The 24,374-nt window shown below is 54.3% G+C and overlaps 2 protein-coding genes across 9 annotated transcripts in view; one reads left to right on the plus strand and one right to left on the minus strand.

Annotated features, from left to right (window-relative positions):
* Nucleotides 1-2,082: 2,082 nt before the first annotated feature.
* On the minus strand, nt 2,083-8,165 carry RDH8 (retinol dehydrogenase 8). Its single transcript, XM_027086046.1, has 6 exons — nt 8,030-8,165; nt 5,486-5,647; nt 4,667-4,846; nt 3,349-3,442; nt 2,954-3,137; nt 2,083-2,844 (listed from the first exon to the last, which is right to left on the minus strand). The coding sequence occupies exons 1-6, from the start codon at nt 8,130-8,132 to the stop codon at nt 2,629-2,631; spliced, it is 939 nt and encodes a 312-aa protein (XP_026941847.1). The 5' UTR covers nt 8,133-8,165; the 3' UTR covers nt 2,083-2,628.
* A 1,572-nt stretch (nt 8,166-9,737) lies between these two features.
* COL5A3 (collagen type V alpha 3 chain) overlaps nt 9,738-24,374 on the plus strand; it is a 38,377-nt gene continuing 23,740 nt past the window's right edge. For 2 of the 8 annotated variants that reach the window (XM_027085245.1, XM_027085246.1), the window contains exons 1-24: nt 9,755-9,938; nt 13,757-13,918; nt 14,010-14,199; nt 14,275-14,431; nt 15,129-15,233; nt 15,810-15,962; nt 17,532-17,645; nt 17,750-17,896; nt 19,108-19,155; nt 19,228-19,269; nt 19,583-19,645; nt 20,097-20,171; nt 20,271-20,354; nt 20,495-20,551; nt 20,650-20,703; nt 20,854-20,907; nt 21,800-21,853; nt 22,166-22,219; nt 22,405-22,458; nt 22,820-22,864; nt 22,972-23,025; nt 23,208-23,252; nt 23,403-23,456; nt 23,600-23,644. In XM_027085245.1, the coding sequence (XP_026941046.1) occupies nt 9,851-9,938; nt 13,757-13,918; nt 14,010-14,199; nt 14,275-14,431; nt 15,129-15,233; nt 15,810-15,962; nt 17,532-17,645; nt 17,750-17,896; nt 19,108-19,155; nt 19,228-19,269; nt 19,583-19,645; nt 20,097-20,171; nt 20,271-20,354; nt 20,495-20,551; nt 20,650-20,703; nt 20,854-20,907; nt 21,800-21,853; nt 22,166-22,219; nt 22,405-22,458; nt 22,820-22,864; nt 22,972-23,025; nt 23,208-23,252; nt 23,403-23,456; nt 23,600-23,644 (1,998 nt within the window). In that variant the 5' untranslated portion in view covers nt 9,755-9,850. The other 6 variants (XM_027085240.1, XM_027085243.1, XM_027085247.1 and 3 more) reach the window with 5 other exon arrangements.

Genomic DNA, 24,374 nt, shown 5'->3' on the forward strand with positions numbered 1-24,374 from the left:
CAAAGGTGGAGGGAATTGATTGATGTAATCCTGGGGTGAGCCTCCTGGGTAAAGACCTCTTGCACGTGTGCATTTCATCTATTCTTTTAAAAAATTAATTTAATTTAAAAATTGACACAGGGAACTCTACTCAATACTCTGTAATGACCTACATGGGAAAAGAATCTAAAAAAGAGTGGATATATGTATATGTATAACTGAATCACTTTGCTGTACACCTGAAACTAACACAACGTTGTAAATCAACTATACTCCAAAAAATTAATTAAAAAATCAATATTCAGGTCATGTGAAATAAAATGACTGGGATAGACTCCAAAAAAATAAAAAATAAAAATTGAGATATCATTCATACACCATAAAATTTGCCCGGTTTAAATGCACAATTCAGTGGTTTTTGGTGGATTCATAAACTTGTGCTACCATCACCACTATCTACTTTCATATATTCTTTTTCAGGTATTACAACATTGCTTCAAAAGTCCAGTATGGGATAGGGGAAGGGAGGAGTTGTTGTGAAAAATTATTAAATAGCCCCCATTATCTCTGCAATGACTCAAAGAGACCTCTTCTGAGGGTCCTGGACTCAGTTTCTCTTTTCTTAGAAAAGATCACGAGAGGTCCCTAAAGACCAGCATAGACTGAGTTGGACAGCCCCAGACTTGATTCCTGCCCCTTCCCCTCTGCCCCTGGCAAATGGGGATGTTCTGAGTGGCTTCATCTCATAAAACTGCAGAGCAAACATTAATTAAAAAACTTTGCCCAGAGCTTGGCATTCCAAGGTTTGAACACAAACCACAACAAAAACTGCAAGTGAAATGAAACAGTCCAGAGGACTTTCGTTTCAGCACTGTTATTGCTAACCCTGCTTGGTAGAAGATGACATCAGGGGAGTCACCTGCCTGGGGCCACCCACTGAATGAGAGGAAGAGCCAGCATTTATGCCCAGAGTCCATTCACTTCCGAATTCTCAAGAGGAGGGCCAGGAAATTTAGGGACACTGTCTCAGGGGTTCAGATGAGACCCCTATTGATTTAAATTTTTAAAAATTGGGCTAAAATACACATAACACAAAATTTACCATCTTCACCATTTTTAGGTGTACAGTTCCTTAGTGACAAGTACCTTCACATTGTTGTGTAACTGTCACCACCATCCATCTCCAAGAACTCTTTATCTTGCAAAATTGAAACTCTGTCCCCATTAAACACTAACTCCCTGTTCCTCCCTCCCCCAGCCCCTGACACCCACCATTCTACTTTGCCTCTATGAATTTGACTCCTCTAGGGACATCATATAAGTGGAATCATACAGTATTTGTCCGTTTTGTGTCTGGCTTCTTTCACTCAGCACAATGCCCTCAAAGTTCATCCATGTTGTAGCATGTGTCAGAATCTCCTTCCTTTTTTGTTTTTTTTTTTGCGGTACGCGGGCCTCTCACTGTTCTGGCCTCTCCCGTTGCGGAGCACAGGCTCCGGACGCGCAGGCTCAGCGGCCATGGCTCACGGGCCCAGCCGCTCCGCGGCATGTGGGATCTTCCCGGACTGGGCACGAACCCGTGTCCCCTGCATCGGCAGGCGGACTCTCAACCACTGCGCCATCAGGGAAGCCCGGAAACTCCTTCCTTTTTAAGGCTGAATAAATATTCCATTGTATGGGTGGATCACATTTTGTTTATCCAGTAACCCGTTGATGGACATTTGGGTTGCTTCCACCTTTTGCCTATTGTGGACAAGGCTGCTCTGAACATGGGTATACAAATATCTCTTCAAGACCCTGTTTTCAATTCTTTCAGGTAATATCCAGGAATGGAATTGCTGAGTCATATGATAAATCTATTTCACTGTTTGAGGAACTGCCATACTGTTTTCCACAGTGGCGGTACTATTTTATATTCTCACCAACAGTGCACAGGGTTCCAATTTCTCTACATTCTTGTGAACACTTGTTATTTTCTGGGCAATTTTTATTTTTGATGTAGCCATGCTAATAGGTGTGAGATAGACCCTATTGCTTTTTAATTTTTTATTTAGATGTAAGAAATTGAACTTTATTAAATACAGTGATTGCTAGTGGTTACAAATATATATTTTGTGAAAACATATACATACATTGCTGGTGTATGCACAAACACATTTTACTGATGGAGTATGTGACCAGAAAAGTCTGGAGACCCCTTAGTGAAACCAGCTTTGGCTGTGTGTATAGGCGGGGAGGAGGGATGGTGATGTTTGGATCATCCCAGAATCCACAGACCGAAGATAGCAAAGTCCAGAGGTTGACTGAGGCAGTCTATCTCATCCTTCAAGGTCCAGCAAAAATGCCCCCTCCTCCAGGAAGCCTCCCTTGCCTTCCCAGACACAACTCCAGCTCTCTGATCTGGGCTCCTCAGCCCAGGGTTCCAGAGTCCCAGGGTCCCCTCTCTCTGCCACAGCCCTGACCGCAGAGGGGTCTGTGTCTAGAGGCTGAGGGCTCTCTGGGGTCCCAGCAATGCCCAGGCACAGAATGGGTCAAGCAGAGTTTGCTGAATGAATGAATGAATGAGTGGATAGTCTGTATGGCCTGAGATGGATGTGAACCAAAGAGGCTTGGCTGTTCAGGGGTGAGGAGGGTTGGGTGAGGCTCTGCTCACCGGGGCCACACTGGGGTACGGAAGCAGCTGCAGGCGAGACATCGAAGGCCAAGGTTGAGGAGGCGTGGCCAGCGGAAGAGCAGGCGATGGGAGGTTTGCACATACAGGCTGCCGGAGGGGTCCATGGCTTTGAGGGCGGTCAGCGGAGTGTAGCGGGCGTTGGTCTGTCTGCGCAAGGGTGGTCTGGCTGAGCCGATGACCTTGACAATTACCTGCGGGGTAGAGCCCTGAGCTTTGGGACCCAAGGAGAGGGGGTTTCTGTAGGGAGGGGCCCCCTCACATACCTGAGCCATGTCCTGGGGCTCTGGGCCCCCCACCCACCTTGGCCACATCCTGTGGGCTCTGTCCCACAGAGTGAAAGAGCTCCCTGGAGGCCGGGAGGTACAAATCCCGAAAGTAGCTCAGGGTGTCAGCGTCAGTGCCTGGGAACTCGGCTGTGGAAACCTGCTCCAGGAGCTTCCCTTCAAATTCGGTGGCCACCGGGCCCGGCTCCACCAGGGAGATGCTGGGAACAGGGGTAGGGGGAGAGGGTCTTGAGCTCCAACACACTCGCTGCCCCATTTTACCCATTACTGCCCATCTCTCCTCTTCACCCCCCTGCTTCTCCCATCATTGTTTCATGCCTCCTTGCTCCCCCATCTCCTCGCTACTCCCCTTCCCTTGTCTGTCCCATCACTGCTGTCATTCCCCTGTCACTGTCCAAGTGCCCGCCTCACAAGATGTTGAACTGAAGCAGCTGGACAGCCAGACTCTCGAAGAATCCCTCCATGGCGAACTTGGAGGCCGCATAGACTTCATTGAACACGACACCTGAGAGGATTACAGGAAGGTGGGCTCTTTGGGGGTCTGGGTGATGGGCTTTATGGGTCCAGAGGGATGGGGTCTTGGGAGACAGAGCAAAGAGGATTTAGGGATCACAGCATACCTGGGGCCAACCTGATGGGTGTATGTGATGGGAGCATATGGGGTCAGGATGAGGTTGTCTTGGGGTGCCAGGTCCCATCTCTTCCTGGCAGTGTTCCATCCACCCTCAGCCCAGGGAACTCTCCTATTTCCCTCTATCCTCTAAACCCTTGGGCCACTTGGGCATAGGATGCCCAGGGTCCCCAAGGGCAAGCACCGTTCACCAGGATCTTTACTGGTCCCTGTTGAGCAGTGAATGTGTCCCCCTCCCTTCCAAGATCAGGAGATCCAGCTGGAAGAGAGGCTGAAGGGATGGGGCTGAGTGAATGCAGCTTTTCCATGACAGGGTAACAAGTAGGGTGGATTCCTTAGGGGACTGCTGGGGAGGGGGGCAGATCCGAGGAAATTTCCAGGGAAAGGAAGGGAGATTAGAGAGGTTCAAGGAGAAAGGGCCCGGGAGAAAGGATGGCAAGTAGATGGCCTCCATAGTAGGCCCATAGCAGACATCATTAGTCGATCACTGCTCTTTTTCCTGCAGAACCGCAGAGTCCCAAATCCAGACATCTCTGGAGCCTGGTGGGAGGTGTTTGGCAAGAAGGAGCCTCAGGAGGAGTGCTGATGGTTCCTCTGAGTTTTGTGGGATGGTTGGAAGAAATTTTTGGAGGTTTCCAGAAGTGGGGTTGAAAATGGATGTGGATGGCCTTTGGCAGCATCTATACCACCCCTGTCTACTCCTGTACCATGGTAGACATAGTTAATCTATCCCAGAACTTTTTTTTTTTTTTTTTTGCGGTATGTGGGCCTCTCACTGTTGTGGCCTCTCCCGTTGCGGAGCACAGGCTCCGGACGCGCAGGCTCAGCGGCCATGGCTCACGGGCCCAGCCGCTCCACGGCATGTGGGATCTTCACGGACCCGGGCACGAACCCGTGTCCCCTGCATCGGCAGGCGGACTCTCAACCACTGCACCGCCAGGGAAGCCCCTATCCCAGAACTTTTTCCTTCTGAGCTGCAGAATGCTTCTCAATGCAGGCATATTTAGGGAATATGAGCTAAAACCTAGTTGCCATCCTTCCAGCCGGGGGAGGGTCAGGCGCTGGGAGGATTCCCAGGGGTGCATCCCCAGGGCTCACCTTGCAGCCCCATGACACTGCTGACCACCACGATGTGGCCCTGTCGTCTCCTCTTCATGCCAGGAAGTACAGCTTTGACCAGACGGACGGCCCCGAAAAAGTTGGTATCAAAGACGTTCTGCATGGCAGCTAGGCTGAGCCCCTCCAAGGGCCCCACCAGGCCCACTCCAGCATTATTCACTAAGGGGGTAGGGCTGAGGGTTATTTTGAAGTCCCCCAACCCTTCTAGTGTCACTCCCCCAGGGACACTCCCTAAATTATCCCACCCCTCCCCCACTCCAATTTCAGGGCTAGTCCAAGGTATCTTGGGCGGACAAATATGTAGCATTGATAATCTTTAAATATAGTTCAGCATTTGTTATAGGGGACTCTGAGCCCTGGGTGGGGAAGAGGGCTGCTGGGTACAGCCTCTACTTTAATGCATGAGCAATTCAGCTCTGACCCCAAATTGCATCAAAACAGCCACACCCTCCTTAGAAGACCGTTTAGGGACCATGAGTTGCTTCTTCATCATGCTCCTTTCCCACAATGACTCATCAAATTAGTTTTCCCAACCACATATGGTTTTCTCCATATGTGAGAATTTCTATTTGATAAAATCCACCCTATCCCCAGGTCTCAGTATATTTCCTATATCGCTAATAAACTGAATGGTGTCCTGGGCTCTTAGCCAACTGATCTACCCCTTCTCTCCAGGGTCAGAGGTTATTAGAGAAACAAGAGAGTTAGTGCCCAGACACTGGAAAGAACTTGCTGTGATAAGGATCTATGCTTAGGCCAGGGAGGGGGCGAGTGACCCCAGGGGATGCTCAGACTCACCCAACACGTCCACTTCTCCTCCCTGGATGCAGCTGAGACACTGGGCCACTGACTCATCACTGCACACGTCCAGCTGGGCCACGGTGAGGGTCTGACCCAGAGCCTCCCCAGCAGCTGCCTCCAGTGTCCCCTTCTTTCCCAGGTCCCTCATGGTGGCCACCACTGGGGACAGAGAACAGAGTTGGAGCAGGCACTAGGTTCCTTTACCCTGTGTGTGGACTTACATGTTCCTGTGATAGTCTGCATGAGTAGTCACAGAGGAATGGAGACCCACAGATTTATACACCTACATTTGCCACACAACCACAAATACATACTTGTGTACAGATATTTGTCTATACTTCCATCCATCCATCCACTCATCTAGCAAACATTTATTGAGCATCTACTACACCCTATGCACTATTCTAGGTGCTGAGGCTATTGCATGAAATAAGATAAAGTCCCTGCCTTCACAGAATTCAAAACCAGTAGCTAAGACAATAAAATAAATACAGAACAGATGGCTTGAGAAAAGAAATGCATGCACACCTAAAGTCAACATAGGTGCAAATATGCATATGCAAGTATGGATAGCCCCATTTACATCATCAACGTAGGTTCCAATTTATTGAACACCTACTATATGCCAGATAATATGCTAAACACATTTCTAAACACTAACTCTAATCCTTACAAGAATCCTATGATCAGGTCACTGACTTATTTTCCAAAGATGGCCTCAACATCTTTTATCACACATGCTGTTCTAGAACCTAGCTGCTCACCCGTCAGCCCATGAAATCTGATTCCTCTCCCCTTGAATCTTGTGGCTAGCTGGGAATCAATAGACGATGGTAAAGGTAACCCTGTGTGGCTTTTGAGATTAGGATGGAAAAGATGTTGCAGTTTCTGCTTTGCTTGCTGGAATACTCACTCTTGTAGGCTTCAGCCACCCTATAGCAGCCCAGCTGTCCTGAGGCCACCGTGCTGGGAAGAAGCCCAAGCTTAGCCCAGATAGAAAGACCACTTGTTCCAGTCTCCTCTGTGAGCCTTTGACCCTGAGCCGAAAGCGCCCAGCTGAGCCCTTCCAAGTTCATGACCCTTGTAAACCATGAGACATAGATGACTGCAGCTGTTTCACGCCATACATTTTGGCGTACAGCTGTGTACGCCATACACCCCATGCATTTTGGGGTGACTTGCTTTTAGCGATAGTAATCAGAACGCGTAGGCAATATTATTATCCCCATTAACACACTGAGGCTCAACACAGTGAGGTTTCTTGCCTGCTCCAACCCCTAGCAGGTGTGAGAACTGAGATTTCAACCTGGGTTCGTCTGAGTGCTGAGCTCACGCACCTGTACACACGTTTGCACCCGCCCCTCCCAACGCCTGCACCCACAATCACACACACATTTGCATGTTGTCTGTGAGCCCATGTAATTCGCAGGTGCTGCACACATGAATGGGACCCCGTGCCTCTACATATGGTGACAAGCCTGGGCCCGGGGGCTGGGCTACCTGAGTTCAGATCCAGACTCTGCCAAGTTCCAGCTTGGGCAAGGACCTTTGGCAGTCGGTGCCTCAGTTTCCTCATTTCTAAGATGGGACAAATGATAGTGTCCACCTTATCGGGGTGATGTGGGGATTAAATGACTTTCTAATATGCAAAACACTTAGAAGGAAGCCTGGCACATTGCAAACAGTCAATAAACATCACCCTTCAGCAGTGTTAGACACTCATCTGCCAGCCCACAGGGGCACACGCTGCACAATTCCCTCTCTGCACACTGGCACCCGGACTGTCACACCCAGAGCTGTGCACGTCTCTAAGACAGAGGGTAGAGGGCTGGGAGAAGCAACTCTGCCAACTGGGGCAATGCCCTCACCCCTCCATCCTCCTCTTAAGTAATGGCCCTTTGCTTACTTCGACTCCAGTGTGCACTGGGTCAAAGGTTCCCATGGGTGGGGTGAAGATTGGGGCTATTGATCCCAGAGTGGCAGGGGGCCGAGTCTCTAGACCTAGAGCCCCCTCCTCCTTAAACCCTCAAGGTCAGGGTCACTTAAGAGGCTTATCTTGGAGGTTAATCTGAGGATGAGTGGGGGTGGGAATGACTAAGTGAAACCTCAGAAAAGCCCTCTCCAGCCAGCCCTTCTAAAAAATAAAAAATCACCCACACCCACCCCACTGTCTTTATTTTGCTCCTGACCACTTATCTGCACTAGCCACCTAATACGATTTAAAAATCTGTTTATTGTTTGTCCTCCCTCACCTCCCCCACTACATCACTACCTAGAACAGAGATTTTTGTCTATTCTGTTCGCAGCCGTGTTTCTAGCACCTAGAATCTGGCACCCAATGGGTGCATTAGAAATATTCTTTGGATGAGGGGATGATTCACAAGCGGAGGTGGGAAGGGGGCCTCCGTGTGTCCTGGGTCCTCCCCAAGCCCCCAAATGCAGTCGAAGTCATGGACTAGTGGAACTAGTGCTGGGAGAGCTAAGGGTCTTGGGAAGCCATGCCCACTCCTGTCCTTCCCAGCCTCACCCTGGTCCCCTTACCCTGGTAGCGCTGCCTGGGGTCACGAGCCAGCTGCACTGCGAGCTCCAGGCCAATTCCCGAGGAGCATCCCGAGATCAGCACAGTCCGGGGTGCGTCGGCCATGTTGATCCCTTTCTGGACGCGTGACCTCTGCTGGCCGGCACCTGACTCCCGCCACCCATCCTCTGCTCATCTGTCCCCTCCTAAGCACACCCCACCTGCAGGATGAATGGGCCCTGGGAGCCCTCAATTATGAACTGACTTTGGGCAGGCAGCTGGGGGGAATCCCTTCACTTCAATACAGTGCCTTCCTTTTATCTGTCAAAAATGTCCTCTCGCTGCTACACTCAAAACTGGGGGCATTTGTTACGATGATAAATTATCCAGGGCTGGGGGGAGTTTCAGGCAGTGTGGGGAATAAGTGGAGGTGTTCTCTTGCTGTCTCTACTCTGGGCAAAGAATCTGTGATTGGAGAGAGGTGACCGAGAGTGTGGTCCCAGAAGGGTCCGTTCAAAGAGAGTGGGCAGAAATGTCAGAAGGTGCGATAGACTATAGGAAGAACTTCCCAACAGACCAAGGCACGGCACGAACTTCATGAGCGTTTTAGGCAGAAAAGTCTTAGTCTCTGATGTCCCTGGAGAGAAAGGAGGAGCAGCTTGGGGAGATTCCCTCTCCTCCCCCTTCTCAGGGCCCCCCTCCCCCTCAGGCCAGATGGGGCCCCACCCCCTCCTCCCTAAGGACACAGAGTCTCTTTGTCTGAGGAGCCAGAGGCTGGGAGGGAGACACTGCCGGCTTCTCCCTCTTGGCCTCGGGGCGGGGGAAGTGGGCAGTTCAGGGCCCGGGATATGCCCCTTGGGTTCCTCCCTGCGGAAGCTCCTTCAGATCCAGCATGTCTCGCACGAACAGCGCACCTGACCTGACCCGCTGGGGGCCCCTTCCCATGGGGGGGGGGGGGTCCCAGTGGGGTGAGGGGGGGTTCCGCCTCACCCCAGGAATGGCAGGGGTCCACCCCTCCCTGTGGCAGTGCCCTGCTTAGGGTAGGGCCGTACTCCCTGATTTAATGGGCCATGTGTGAGAATGGAGCTGGGGCCTCCATCTGGGGCCTGAGTCAGGGAGAAGAGGGCTGGGGATGGAGGTGGGAGCCTTTATTTGAAGTTTAAGAGTTTGGGGGAAAGAAAGAACTGTGAGAACTGTGTCTTGGAATCTGTGGTGAGGGTTTGGGGGTGGGGCTAGGGACCCCATTTTGGAATCTGGGGTGGAGTTTGAGGCGGGGTGAAGATCCCTTATTTAGGGACCTGCAGGGAAAGTATGGAGTGAGGTCGGTACCTCTTATTGTGGGACCAGGCAGGTGGGTGAGAATTTGGCATCAGAATTTGGGGGCCTGGCTGAGACAGAAAGGATCTGGTATAAAGCTGTACCCCTAATTCCAGGGCCTGGATGGAGGCTGAAGGTTAGGAGGCCTGTTAGGAGAAAAGGGTTTGGGCTAAGGCTGGGACCCCGGATTCTAAGGGTGGGTGGGAGTGACCCTCCTCCGACCCTGTGGGGTGAGGCAAGAAGGGCCCAGCTCCCGGCCCACGGCTCCACCCCTAGCTGGGCAATCAGAGCTCAGCACAAACTTTCCCAATTCCACCCACCAGCTGTCAGCTACCCCCCCCCCCCTTTCCGCGAGCTCCGCCTGGCCCGGAGCTGGAGCGCAGGGCGAGGCCAGGGCGGGGTCTCGGGCAGTCTCCTGTGGATCCCGAGTGGAGCCGGCCGCCGCGAGAGTGCCCTGAGCCCGTGGAGTCGCCGCGCCCCGCAGCCGCCCAGGCTGGTCCCCCGCCTTGAGTGTGGGTCCCGTGGGAATGGGGAGTCGCTGGGCCCTGGGCCAGCCGCGGGCCGGCCTCTGCCTGCTCCTGGTGTCTCTGCAGCTTCTCCCCCGGACGCAGGCCGGTGAGCCGGGAGGGAGAAAATAGGACCCGGAGTGCAGGATCCATCGAGGCCCCCAAAGACGGCGTGGAGTCGGGAGTCGGGGGCGTGCATGGGGGTCGTGCACGTTGCCCGTGGCTACGGTGTGGTGTTGCGGGGCGAGTGTCTGACTCTGGGCGGTTTGTGAGTGTGACAGCTTGGTGGGGGGGGGGGGGTCAGGGAAACGTGTGACCCTGTTTCCTGGTGGGTGCGTGGCAATGAATGCAATTTATAGGTATACATGTGTGTAACAATATGCATGCGGCCATTTGGAGTGGAACTGTGTGTGTTGGGTGTGGGAGATGACGATGATTGTACACCTGGGTGATGGGATATGGCCTCTGGGCGAGTATGTGATTGAGTTGTGGGTAGGGGAGTGTGTCTGTGTGGGGGGCTGATTTTGAGAATAACCGTGTGTGTGTTATGCGTGTGATTGTGTGTCTCTGGGTGACCCTCTGAGGACTGTGGTTGTGGTTTGGGAAGCTAAATACTTGCCCATGAGGATGAGTCCCAGGGGGATGGGGGATGGTGAGCGGGGACTAGTAGGGAAGAGGGTTGATCTGGGATTCAGAGTTCCCTTTGCGTCTCCCCAGATAGCTTCACCTTATTCCCCCTCTTTCCCCTCTGCCCCTAATTAGCGCGCGCCCACCTCCTTTCCCCGCCATCTTTGCCCCTTTCCCCCCTCCCCGCACTCCCCTGAGCCGGGATCAGCACCATGGACAGGGCCTCGGGAGGGCCTTGGTGAGGGGCGAGGCGGGGCGGGGCGCGGGGCGGGGCGGGGCGGGGCGGGGCGCGGGGCGCGGGGCAGTGCACGGGCGGGGGCGGGGGGAGTGGAGGTTGCTCCCCCAAGCTGAGCGAGCCTCGGGTGTTTTTCCTGAGGAATTTCTCAGGGGTCCCGGGGGCCGCCGGATGGGTGAGTCAGCGCTGACGCACGCCCAGCTGCACGAATCTGGCTGGACGCCGCGCCCCGCCCCCGAGGGTTCTGGGTCGGGGGCGCCCCGGGGTTCGGGAAAGTCGTGGTCCCTCAAGTGGTGATTGAGGGGGACTTCCCTGGTCTGAGATACCCCAGGTCAGGCCCTCCCCGTAATCCCTCCCTAAGGTGAACTCAGGACCCCAACACACCCACCCCCACTTTCTCACTTTCTCCTTTTCTCCGTAGTCCAGAGAGGTGTGTGTTTACGCGGATAATCCCAAAGTGGCCTATGCCCCACTCCCATGGTCACACATCCGCACAGTCGTGCGATCTCAGGCGTGCACTCAGAATAGAAGGCCGCTGGGACACGAAGAACGTTAAACACCTGGGGCCCACGCCAAGGCAGCCCCATCCGCCACCCGCCCCACGGTCACAGCTTTTGTCACCCACCTACACTTTCAAACTCTCACACATGCTTCCACTGGCATCCATACAACGTAGTCGATGTTCTCAACCAGTCACCCACTCGCTGACTTGGCCACGCTCTCACATATAACCACACTCCTCCATCTGGAGTCTGAGCTATTACTATCACAGACTCCCGTGCACCACCTGCAGGACCTCGAGCTCACTGCCAGGACCCCAGGACAAGTCAAAGGACTGCACCTAATCCCTCCATCAGAGGCCAAACACCCACAGACATCGACACGCCGCAAAGCACACGCTCAGCTAGTCCCTGGTCCGTACAGAGTCACACACGTGCTCGCACAGTCTCATGCACGTACACAATCGCGCATGTACCTATTTGCACAGACACTCACACCTAGGCTCTCCTACTTATCTGAGAGGGTCCCAGCCATGTCCCATCCCGGTCCCTGCCTGCCTTCTTCCACATCCTAGACCCCCACCTAGCCTCTCCCTGGGGTCCTGACCAGCGCAGGGGAGAATCTGTGGGGGAAGGGCAAGCCAGTTACTTGACAGACTGCCGCCCCCTGGCCCTGCAGGCAGGACTCAATGCCTCTTGTGTGTCTCCTTGTCACAAAGCCAGCCATGGAAAGAAAGGGCAGTTGGTTTCTGAAAGGTCATTACAGAAGGAACACAGATGGAAGCAGGAGACATTTGGGTTAGATGCTGGGAAAGACTTTTAAAATGTTAACGAGCAGTTGGTCAAGGAGAGACCCCCTTCCCAGCGCATAGAAAGTGGAGTCTGGGTGAAAGGAGAGCCTGGGAGAGCCACACGGGGGGGAATCACGGACCTCAGCCCTCCCCTGGGCCCCCGCCCGGAGAGGGGGCAGCTGGGATGATCATTCCACGGGAGAATGACCCTTGTGGTCAGCAGAGCCTGGGAGCCCAGATTTTAGCCCCAGGGGGCTGTAACCCAAATACCTCTTAATAACAACCCAGCCACAGAACAGGCAATTAGAGATGGGGCCGGTGGAGGCAGCAGGGTTAGGGGAGAGAGAGAGAGAGAGAGATGGAGGGAGTAATCCACACACAGAGATATAGAGAGGCACAGAGATAGAGGTATGCAGAGAGAAACAGATGTGAGACCGAGGGAAATACCAATAGGCAGAGACAGAGAGCTAGAGAGTGAGGGAGAGCTGGGAAGTAAGAGAGGGAGGGAGAGAGAAAGACTGATTCAGAGTTGGACACAGAAAGTAGGACAGAGAGAAGGCAGGGAGGGGGAGAGAAGAAAAAGAGAGCAGAACAAGGTTGGGGGCAAGAGAGAGCTGAGGTTGGAACAGGGCTCTGGAGAGTCTGAAGACTGAGGGGTCTGACCCAGGAGAAGCTGGGATGGGGGCGCCCTCATCCAAACCCCTGTCTCCCCCAAGTCTGGCCCCCTACCCTGGATCCCAATGGTGAGATCAGTAGAGCCGCCCCTGGGGTGAGGTCATGGCAGAATCCGGCTCCTGCCAAGAGGCTGGGTCAGGGGGTCAGTGGGACAGTCTGCTGTGGGGAGGGGAGATCAGGCAGGAGTTTGGGGCTCAGGGGAAGACCCCGCCCACCCTTGCCCAAGCCATGTGGTTCCACTTAGCACTGGCCAGGCTGCACCGGGTGGGGCTGGTAGGACAGCCTGGGTTAGGATCTCACTGGACCAGTCCCTTCCTTTGCTGGGATGAGAGGGAGCGGGTCAGAGGGAGGAGGTCAGGAGGTTATCAGAGAGAGGTGATCAGAGGATAAGGTCAGAGGGGGTGATAAAGTGGGGAGGTCCACAGGTCAGATGGAAGAAACTGGGATAGGAAGAGGGAAGAGGTCAGGTGGTAGTCAGAGGGTGGTGGTCAGGGTCAGGCAGAGGAAGGTCAGAGGGGGTGGCCAGGAGAAATCAGGGAAAGAATGGTCAGAGGGAGGAGGTCACGAGTGATGAAGGTCAAGGAGGAGGTCAGAGGGAGGAGGTCACGAGTGATGAAGGTCAAGGAGGAGGTCAGAGGGAGGAGGTCATGGGTGATGGTGGTCGAGGAGGAGGTCAGAGGGAGGGGAGCCCAGGGAAGAGGTGGGGAGAACACACTCAAGGAGCCCCTCCTCTCTAAGCGGGTTTCCCCTGGCAAGGGGGGCTTCAGGCCTGGGAAGCAGCCCCAGGGAGCTGGTGCGGGGGAGTGTGGAGAGGGGGACAGTTTGGCTCTGGGGCTCAGGCCAGGAAGCTTTGATTCATCCCAGAACTAGGTCAGCTTTTTTTTTTTTCTCACCGAAAACCAAGGGAAAAAAACAGGAGTCAACAGGCTGATGAGGCTGGAACAGCTGTGGAGTGGTGAGGGGGGTATGCGGCCCAGGCCTGCTCCTTCCCCCTGACCCACAAACATAGCTGGGGGGGGCTGAGTCCCCCAAACCCGAGCCACTCACGCAGAGTGCTGGGCTTGTCGTAACTGCCCCGCACCCTGGCTTCTTTCCGTAGCAGACCCTGTGGATGTGCTGAAGGCCCTGGGCGTGCGGGGGGGCCAGGCTGGGCTCCCCGAGGGTCCCGGCCTCTGCCCCCAGAGGGTCCCGCAGGGCGACCGGGCATTCAGGGTGGGCAAGGCCAGCACGCTCAGTGTCCCCACGTGGGAGCTCTTTCAAGGTGAGTCAGGGTGAGAGGGGCTGTGGTTCATCGTGGGAGCATGGGTCACAGTCGGGCCATCTGAGCTGCCCCTTTGCCTCTGCCCTCCCAGCCGAGCACTTTCCCGAGAGCTTCTCCGTGCTGATCACTCTGCGTGGCCGGCCAGCCAACCAGTCTGTCCTTCTATCCGTCTACAATGAGGCCGGTGTCCGGCAGCTGGGCCTGGCGTTGGGGCCAGCTCTGGACCTCCTAGGTGACTCCTTCAGCCCCCTCCCCCAGCAGGTCAACCTCACGGATGGCAGGTGAATATGGGGAAGGTGGGAGTCCCAGGAGAGGTGAGATGAGCGCGCGCCCCCACTGAGACTGTCCCCTTGCAGGTGGCACCGTGTGGCGGTCAGTGTGGATGGTGGGATGGTGACCCTGGTGGCTGACTGTGAACCTCAGCCCCCCGTATTGAGCCAGGGACCTCGAATCATCAGCATGGCTGGACTTACTGTGCTGGGGACCCAGGACCTCGGGGAGGAGACTTTTGAGGTAGCGCTTCAGTGATGGGGGAAACTGAGGCAGGAGGCAGGAGGGAGATTTGTCCACAGCCTGAATCCGGAGAAGAGAATGGAGAAGGGATCTATCCAGCTTCAACTTAGCGCCAGGAAGCTGAGGAAGGGAGCGCCGGGCATCACGGTGCATCTTTGTGGCATGTGCCTGTGAGACTGTAAAGCCATGAACTGATCATTTGTGATAGTGCATACTTGACTTGTGGTGGAAGGATAAGGTCGTGATGTGTGACGGCGCTGCTGGTTGTGATGGTGTGAGATGCCAGCAAGGCACGGAGTCGTGTGGCTCTGGGACGGATGTGTTTTCGATGTGGTGATTGTTATGCGTGTCATGACAGTCCAGGGACCTCATCATCTTGCTTCCCTCCTTATCCCCAGTACCTTGAAGGGCACCTGGCACACAGTAGGTGTCGCCATGTGCCGCGAGTGAAGGAACAATTGTGCCTCTGATGGGACAGAGGTTGTGGGGTGTGGCTTGTGGTTGTGGTTTGGTGTCACCCTGATAGAATCTTCCTCCTCTCAGTTGTTTGGGGCAGAGGGATCTCTGGGGCTACGGTGGGGTTTCCTCCTCCCTATACTTAGCCTGCTTTGGGTGGAAAAACACCAGACCTTGATGCTTGGAATGGGGGTCGGAGTCAGCCTGCAGACCCCTTCCCGGACCCCCACTCTCTCCCCAGGGAGATATTCAGGAGCTGCTGATAAGCTCAGATCCTCAGGCTGCCTTCCGAGCCTGTGAGCAGTACCTTCCTGGCTGCGACGACCTGGATCCTGGAGCCACAGGGGTGAGTAAGGAGCTTGTCCTGAGGTCGCTGGCTGAGTCATCCCTGGCTCCAGGTCTCAGGAATGAATGAATTCTGAGCCCTACCCAGGGGGCTGAGTGACCCCTGCCCTTAAACTGTTCTTAGGCATGAATGACCTTGACTTCAGGTCACATAACTGACCCTTGGCCCCTCATCATATGATTTACCTTGACCCCAGGTCCCAGGGCTGAGTGAGCCCTGGCTTTAAAAGATAGGACCAGGGCTTCCCTGGTGGCGCAGTGGTTGAGAGTCCACCTGCCGATGCAGGGGACACGGGTTCGTGCCCCTGTCCGGGGAGATCCCACATGCCGCGGAGTGGCTGGGCCCGTGAGCCACGGCCGCTGAGCCTGCGCGTCCGGAGCCTGTGCTCTGCGACGGGAGAGGCCACAACAGTGAGAGGCCCGCGTACCGCCAAAAATAAATAAATAAATAAAATTTAAAATATAAAATAAAATAAAAGATAGGACCAATGGACCATGTGCCAGCATGACCCCAGGTGATCTGAGCGATAGGGCCTCCACTCAGGGAATCTGGACCCGACTGGAGTCCTCTTCCCAGGTACCCCAGCGGGAGCCAGAAACCCCTCCCCGTCGGCGGAAGGGGAAGGGAAAAGGGAAGAAAAAAGGGCGAGGTCGTAAGGGGAAGGGCAGGAAGAAGAAGAACAAGGAAGTTTTGGCCCTGAGCCCACCTCCCGTCTCCCTGGAGAACCAGGTAAGGGGTCTGCGGTATCTCCCCTCTGTTCTTTGACCGCCCTGCTTCTGGCCTCTGATCCCCACGATCCCTTGGGCCTCATGCAAGGTCTCTGCCTCTTGTCTCCAGTAACTGACCTTTGACTTCTCTCAGCTGACCGATCACTTGTCGGGGGTCTGGTCCTGTCTTGGGTGCTCTTTCATATCTCCCTCCCAACTTCCAGTTCTGCGGGGGGACTAGAGAGAGGGAGCGCACCCCGTCGGGTACCTTATGATGAGGGGGCTCTTGATGAGGGCTCCTGTTTAAGGGGAGCCACTAGCTGGGGTGAACGATGGGTTCGTTAGCTAGTGTGTCATTGTTTGGGGTTGACTGGTTGGGGTCATGGGGGAGGGGTATTCATTGGGGGTCGCTAGCTGGGGGGGACACTGATGGAGGTTGCTGGTTGGGGGGAATCATTGTAGAGAGATACTGACTGAGGTTGATGTTCGGGGGTTCCCTAGCTGGAGGTCACTGTTAGAGGTCACTGACGGAGGCCGCTGTTGGTGTTATTGGGGTCTGTAGTTTAGGGTTAATGGTGTGGGGCTCATTGCCAAGGACCACTAGTTGGGCAAGTCCCCAGTGGGGGACCACTGATTAGAAGGCACTAGTGGAATCACCAGCTGGGGTCACTAGCTGGGGGAGTGCCTTTCAGGGGGTCATGGATGAGATGGTTAGTTTGGGAGTCCCTGATGGGTAATTAGTTGGGAAGTCATTGATGGGTCACTGGTTATAGGAATAACTGGTGGGAGGCCAATGATTTGGGTTATTAGTAGGTGTGTATGGGTCATTGGTTAGGTCCCTTAGTGGGGATCACTTGTCACGGGTCATTAATTGGGGGTCGTTAATGGGTCACTGGCTGTAGGAATAATTGGGGGCCATTAGTTGGGGGTCACTGGGTAGGTGTCCCTGGTGTGGGCCACTGGTCAGGGTCCTTGGTTGGAGGGTCACTGGTTGCACTACATCTGCTCGCCGCATCAGTGGGGAGAAAAAGGGTTATCCCTTCAGCCTAGAACAGAGACACCAGGAGTAGCCTACCCTTTCTCAGCCCCTTCCTTAGCCTTCACCTGGGCCCCCATCACCTGCTGTGCGCCCTTAACCCAGTTCCTCTGCAGCTGTCCAGGCCAGGAGGACCTCCCACTCCTTCTCTGACTGTGGCCTGGCTGGCTGACAGACTGCTGAGATCTGCCTTGAGAGAGGACATATGGGATAGGCTTCCGGGAGTCTGGCCCTGAGTGGTGGACATTGACCCTGACCCCTGGGCTTTGGAGCCAGCCCCACTCTGCCTTCCAGGCCTTCCAGACCTGCCAGCCCTGCCCCTCCTCCACACACAAGGGCTCTCCCTGCTGGCTGTCCTTGTCCAGCCAGCACACCTTCGCCTGCACTGGCCAGCCCCCTGCCCCATACCCCTGTGATGTTTTTTTTTGGGAATCCTCCTCTGTCCCCCTCCCTAGACTGGGTGCTCTGGGAGAGAGAGTCTGTCTCTTCCTTCGTCTCCCTTTTGTCTTGATTGTCCTGACCCCAGACCTGGTACCTTCTCTGTCCTTCCTCCAGACCTCCACTGACATCCCCAAGACAGAGACACCAGCTCCAACTCTGCCTCCAACTCCCGCGCCTTTGGTCATCACCACGACTGTGGCCATTGGCAGCAACGTCACCGTCCTAGAGGTTGTGGGAAGCGGACGAGGCTGGAAGGGAAGGTCCTGGGGCAGTGGTGGTGGCAGACAATGAGGAGGCCAGGGGTAAACTTTGGTCTGTCCCGATGTCCTCAGGAGAGCTTGGACCCCGACAATGGAACTGAACTGGAGACCGTGGAGACTGAGTTAGCCAGAGAAGAAGAAGAAGAAGGTGGTCCCACCATGGGCCCCCACTTCCGGGCAGCAGAACAGTCATGGAGGACTGAGTTGCAGATCTTTCCTGTGCGTCTGGGTGGCTGGGTTAGGTGCAGGGGGAGGGACTCCTACCTGGAGCCACACATAGCTGCATTCTCTCTTTTGCTTTTATTTTTATCTTGCCTGGAATGCCTTCCCACCACCCCAGCGCAGTTGACAAATATTTATCTACAGACACTACGCTAATGTGACAGGCATTGTGCTCATGAATGGCTCTGTGGGTAGGGTGATTCATCTGGTTTTTAGCCTAAGCATGATGAGAAGCCACTTGAGATTGGAATGCGATCTGACTTGGGAGTTTTCAAAGCTCTCTCTAGCTGCCGAACAGCATATGGACTGTAGGGGGAGCCAGAGGGGCAGCAGGGAAACCAGTAGTCTATGCAAAACAGAGTGGTGACCTGGATGAGGGTGGTGGCTGTAGCGGGGATAGAGAAAAGTTGGACAGATTGGGGACGTGCCCCATTTTGCTCTTGCTGCTGTATGTGGAGAACAATTCAAAGATGACCGGGTAGATGCACAGTGGCGCCACTGAGTAGGATGGGGAAGCCTGACGGAGGAGCAGGTGGAAAGTGTCAAGGATCTCATTTTGGATGTGCTCAACGGGCAACCCTTGTCTGATTGTCAGTGCAAGTGATGGGTTAGAAAATTCTGGAGTTCAAGGAAGATGGTCTAGCCTGGAGATAAAGACTTGGAACTCATCAGCGGAGAGATGCTGTCTTCAGCTAAGGGATGAGATTGCCTAGGAGCATAAGGCAGACAGAGAAGGTGTCTAGGTTCTAGCTTTGGTGTTGGACGGGGGAGAAGGTGAAGAATCCTAACCATCTTACTCCGAGTGCCTGGTATGTGCTAAGCATTGTTTTAGCTTCTTTATCTTCCCGTGGGATGTATACAGTCGGCGTTCACCCACACGCTATGCAGGTGAGGCCATAGGAGTTGAATAAGTGGCCCAACATCACTCAGCTTTTGAGAGGCAGCTCCAGGATGAGGACTCCACAGTATGCCCCAGGGTTCATGTTCCTTACCTTGCTGCAGCGTGGCCAGCTTGAAACTGGAGGATGAGCTGCTCAAAACACACTGGTTGAAGAAAGGACAGCAGAGACAGCTCAGAGGGTGGACTCTGTGCACGCATGCGTGCCTGTGTGTGTGTGTGTGTGTGATGAGTGGGAGGTAAGTTAGCTGAGAGTTCTATGTCTGAGTTCCAGGGCTCACACCTCTTCTCTTTCCATCCCCTGCCCCAGGGCGCTGGGGAGAAGGGAGAAAAAGGAGAACCGGCCGTGATTGAACAGGTGAGGGGCCTGGGGCTGGAGGACGTGGCGGGGTCTGTGCTAGAATGGGGGTCACACTTATTTCTCCCCCAGGGACAGCAGTTTGAAGGACTTCCAGGAGGCCCAGGACCCCAAGTGAGTCATGGCTGCATTCCCCTGTCTTTTACTTCCAGTTGGGGTATTTGATCCTCTGGGGTGGGGAGCTGGGGTGTAATGTTGCCAGATCATTTGAAGACGATTGGATATTTGAGGCTCAAAAGATGAGTAAAAATAGGGGTTGAGAGGTAAAGTTGGGGGTTTATATGTGTCAGTATAGTATTGAGGGGCCAGGGGTGGCTCGGTGATGGGGTAGGAAGGTCAGTATGGGGTCAGTGTCAGTGGTGGTTTGGAAGTCAGCCTGGCTCAGACTTTGCATTTGTCATGACCTCTGTTCCTCTGTCCCCAACAGGGGGTGGTTGGCCCCTCAGGTCCTCCTGGCCCGCCAGGATTCCCTGGGGACCCTGGTCTACCGGTAAGAGACTTCCTGTGCGGTGTAAACTCCTGGGAGAGTGAGGTTTCAAGTTGGCAGCATGGCTGCGACTGGAGCTGGCTCTGACCCTTCCGCTTCATCCTCCTCCCCGTCTGGGAATTATCATTCTGTCTCCTCTTCTGTCTCTGGGAGGGGGCGCTCTCCCCTGCCTTTCTCCTTCTGTCTCTATCCCTGAGTGTCTTTCCTCTCTGTCTTTCTCCCTATGTCTCTGTGCCCGTTTCCTCTTCTCTCTTTTGTCTGTCTGTCTGTCTCTTTCTGTTTTTGTCTCTTCCACTTTTTATGACTCTTTCTCCTTCCCTCCATTTCTCTTTCTCTCACCATCTGTCTCTTCTCTCTCTCTCTCTCTCCCTGCCTCCATCTTTCTCTGTCTCTCCCTCCTTGCCTCTCTCCATCTCTCTACCTCCATCCCTCTCTGTCTCTGTCCCTCTCTCAGGGCCCCGCTGGCCTCCCAGGAATCCCTGGAGTTGATGGGATCCGGGGTCTACCAGGCACTGTGATCATGATACCGGTAAGAGGGAGAGAGGGTGGCACAGCCTTGGGGAGTAGAATCCTGACCAAGGAGGAGGGCCTCTCCTGGAGGCTTCCCTCACTACTAGTTGCCCCCTAGTTCCAGTTTGCAAGAGGCTCCCTCAAAGGACCCCCAGTCTCCTTCCAGCAGGCCCAGGCTCAGGCAGTCCTGCAACAAGCTCAGGTGAGTGGAGGACAACTGGGAGAATGTCAGGGGGTGATGGGAGGAAACTGAGAGAATGACAGAGATGGGAGATGGTGAATAGTCAGGAGACAGGTGTATATTTAACTTCTGTTGATGGCTTTGTTCCCCTGTCTCTTCAGCTCTCTATGAAAGGCCCCCCTGGCCTGGTGGGGCTCACTGGGCGCCCAGGCCCCGTGGTGAGTAAGGAGGCTGTGTGGAGTGGGGAGTACATAAGCGGAGATGACTCTAACTCAAACTCCCTCTAAATGCATTACCTTATCTTTCTTCCTCCAAGGGTCTCCCTGGGTATCCAGGTCTAAAAGGAGAGATGGGAGAAATGGGGCCACAGGTGAGATTTGTGGGGGTGGGGACAGGGTTGATGGGAAGGGTCTTCTCACAGGGCTACAGGATAAAGTGCTAGCTGGGGAAAATGGCAAAGCGGCTGGGATTACCCTTGCAATTACTGACATTTTTCTTTCTCCTTTCCTTTCTCTTCTAGGGCCCCCGAGGACTTCAGGGACCTCGTGGACCCCCTGGCAGACAGGGAAAGATGGTGAGTGACTCCTAGGTCCTCAGGTCATCCCTTATCCATCTCCCAACACCCAACAGGAGCCTCAGCTCTGTGCTCCCAGGGTCTGCTGGTGTCATTGGTGGGATAAGAGCACTGAGGACAGAGAATGACAGTACACTGAGGGTGTGATAAAGGAATCTGGCCAAGTCCCCGAGTCTGGGAGGACTTGCAGAGGAATGATGCTTGAACTGAGATCTGAGGTATAACCAGGGAAAAAGGAGAGGAAGGGCATTCCAAGTAGAAAGAACAGCACATGCAAAAGAAAAGACTGGCACATTGGGGGAAATGATGAAGAGGATAATTCCAGATAGGTTTTTTTTTAATTTATTTTTTGGCCGTGTTGTGTTTTTGTTGTTGCGTGCATGCTCTTCTCTAGCTGCGGTGAGCAGGGGCTACTCTTTGTTGCGGTGTGCGGCCTTCTCATTGTAGTGGCTTCTCCTGGTGTGGAGCACAGGTTCTAGGTGTGTGGGCTTCAGTAGCTGCACACACGGGCTCAGTAGTTTTGGCACATGGGCTTAGTTGCTCTGCGGCAGGTGGGATCTTCCCGGACCAGGCACCGAACCCGTGTCCCCTGCATTGGCAGGTGGATTCTTCACCACTGCGCCACCAGGAAGCCCTCCAGATAGTCTTAAAGTGCCATGAGGAACATACAGCAGGGAAATTAATGGAGACTGAACATGAGTGTTCTTAATTTTTGTGATGATGATAACTTGAGCTAGAGAAAGGGCACTAGGGCTAAAGAATAATGGACGGGTTTGAGATATATTTAAGAGGTTAAATTGGTACATATAGAAGCCCCCAGCATAAGACACTGCATGAGGAAGGTGCTCGATACATGGTAGTAGATATCTTGATGATGTCATCTCCCCCATAGGGCCGCCCTGGAGCAGATGGGGCTCGAGGCCTCCCAGGGGACACAGGACCTAAGGTAGGTGATGGGGCCAGGCCTGGGACTTGGAGGGACTGCCAGGGTAGAGGATTCAAAGCTCAGCTGGCGTTTCTTTCTTTCTTTTTTCTTCCAATTTATTTTAATTCATTTATTTTAAAATATTTATTATTTCTTTATTTATTTTGGCTGTGCCAGGTCTTAGCTGTGGCATGCGAACTCTTAGTTGCGGCATGCATGTGGGATCTAGTTCCCCGACCAGGGATCGAACCCGGGCCCCCCTGCTTTGGGAGCACGGAGTCTTTCCCACTGGACCCCCCAGGGAAGTCCCTCAGCTGATGTTTCTTTGTGCAGGGTGATCAGGGCTTTGACGGCTTGCCAGGGCTGCCTGGAGAGAAGGGCCAGAGGGTGAGTGTGTGAGACCCCTTCCGCATATCCAAGCCCCCTCCCAATGTTCATAACACCCTCCCCACCCCCAATATCAGAGCCTCCGTTCCTGGGTCTGAGTCCTCACCCCTAATACCCCATCTCCTTTCCTGGGGGCTGGTCTCCACTTGTTGACTCTGAACTGCCCTCTGTGTTCCCCACTCCAGGGTGACTTTGGTCATGTGGGGCAACCTGGCCCCCCAGGAGAGGATGGTGAGAAGGTAAGTTTGGAAGAGAGTTAGGGGGTGGTTTGGAAGCTAGAAAGCCAGAACAGGAGGAGTAGAGCATTCAGGAACCTGGGGGAGGGGTGAAGGTCTGCACTGGAGAGTCAGGAGACCCCGGTGGGGCTCAAAGAGACAGGCTGAGAGTTGTGGGGTTAGGACTAGAGTTGAGGGGTTAAACCCAGGATTGCAGGTCCAGGATCGGGGTCAGGGGCCTGAATCAAATCACGTATACGCAGTTGGCTAGATCCTGCCACACACTCTGACTCTGAGATTCCCTGGAAGGGGCTGCCGATATGAGAGAAGGTGATTCTCTGAGGGTTATACCTCCCCCTTCCCCAAGTCATATGCTTTCCCACAGGGAGCAGAGGGACCTCCGGGGCCCACCGGCCAGGCTGGGGAGCCGGTGAGTATCAGGGACCCCTGGGCCCCTTGCCTGGCACAGGGGAGGGAGTCAGGACTCCTGGGACCTCAGAGCAGTGATGCTGGAATAACTTTCCTACCTCCTTGCAGGGCCCCCGAGGACTGATTGGTCCTAGAGGCTCCCCTGGCCCCTTGGGACGCCCGGTGAGAATGTCGCTGTCTCTCTACATCCCGTTTGTCTTTTTCTCACCTTTATCTCCTCTGCATGTCCATTTCTGTTGCCTGGATTCTCTGTCCACTCACCTTTTCACCTGTGCCTCTCAGTGTCTCAGACGCAGGCTCCTGTGCCTGGGTCTGCCCTGGTCTCACACCCTCTCCCCCCCCAGGGTGTAGTTGGAAGTGACGGTGCTCCAGGTGCCAAAGGAAATGTGGTATGTGTCCTGATCCCTGATGCGTTCTGACACTCTGACCCTAGGACCACCCATATCCTTGTCCACTCCCATGATCCCCCGTTTCAACTTCCCTGACACCTCAACACCATAATCCCTTCCGGCTTCACAGAACCCTCACTTTCTCCCCAGGGTCCTCCAGGAGAACCAGGCCCCCCAGGACAGCAGGGAAATCCCGGGTCCCAGGTTTGAGCTATCTTTCCTGACAGAGGGGGCGGGGTGTCGTGGCGCTCAGCGGAGGTCATAGACCGCTCCTGGCTTCCCCAGCCTCTGTACTTGCTGCCGCTTTCTCATGCTTTCCTTCTCCCCTTTTTAAAAAATATTTCCAGGGAATCCCCGGCCCCCAGGGACCCATTGGCACTCCTGGGGAGAAGGTGAGTGACAACTCTCCCTCCCTTCCCTCCCCTCCCCCAACATCTTTTCCCTTCAACTCTGCCTGCAGGAAAATCTTCCCACCAGGGCCCCTTTTGTAAGCCCTGGATAATGCAACATTCCCTAAATAAGCTCAGAGTTACCAAATGTCATTGCTGGGGAGGGGTTGATGGCCAGAAACAGAACTGCACCAAGGCTAGATCAGACGGGGATATTGTCAGGAGAGAGGGGAACCCTCAGGAGCCAATCATAGAAAATATTACCAAGGCTCACGGGCCAGGAAATCCATTTGTCTCGGGTCTTGTGGTGTCATCTTTCTTCCTCTGCACATCTGTTTCCATCTCCCGTGAAAAACAGGCTTCTTTCTATTTCCATCTTAGTCTGTTCTTACCCCAACTTCTGTTTCTACACACCCTTGTGCTGCTCTGTCACTATTTCAGTCCCCACTTCCTTATGACCTTACAGTTTCTTTATCCAAATCCATCTGGTCATAGTTTCTATGAGGCAAGATATCCCTTACCTCAAAATTTCAGGAAAGAATCTGATTGGCTTATCTGGGCCAAGTGCCCGCCTCTGGACTTGTCAATGGTTTGCAGGACATAGGGGGTCACCTTAGGCCTGCCTAGGCCCACACCCACACCTCTTCAGGTGGAGCTGTGGGTTGGAGGTGCTTCTAAAGGAAGAGGTGTGGCTGGGGAGCCCCCCACCCCAGCATGTCTCTCACACTGTTTT

This window comes from Aethalodelphis obliquidens, unplaced genomic scaffold (genome assembly GCF_003676395.1).
Source record: "Aethalodelphis obliquidens isolate GAN/ISIS:26980383/991018 unplaced genomic scaffold, ASM367639v1 scaffold53, whole genome shotgun sequence".
Lineage (NCBI taxonomy): Eukaryota > Metazoa > Chordata > Mammalia > Artiodactyla > Delphinidae > Aethalodelphis > Aethalodelphis obliquidens.

What these genes read in the sequence shown, in the direction of transcription:
- RDH8 (XM_027086046.1), bottom strand. Translation starts at nt 8,132, where the DNA reads ATGGCCGACGCACCCCGGACTGTGCTGATCTCGGGATGCTCCTCGGGA. An exon ending in CAGTGTCATGGGGCTGCAAG is followed by an intron (nt 3,443 to 4,666) that starts GTGAGCCCTGGG and finishes TAATCCTCTCAG; the next exon opens with GTGTCGTGTTCAATGAAGTC. An exon ending in GCCCACAGGATGTGGCCAAG is followed by an intron (nt 2,845 to 2,953) that starts GTGGGTGGGGGG and finishes TCTACCCCGCAG; the next exon opens with GTAATTGTCAAGGTCATCGG.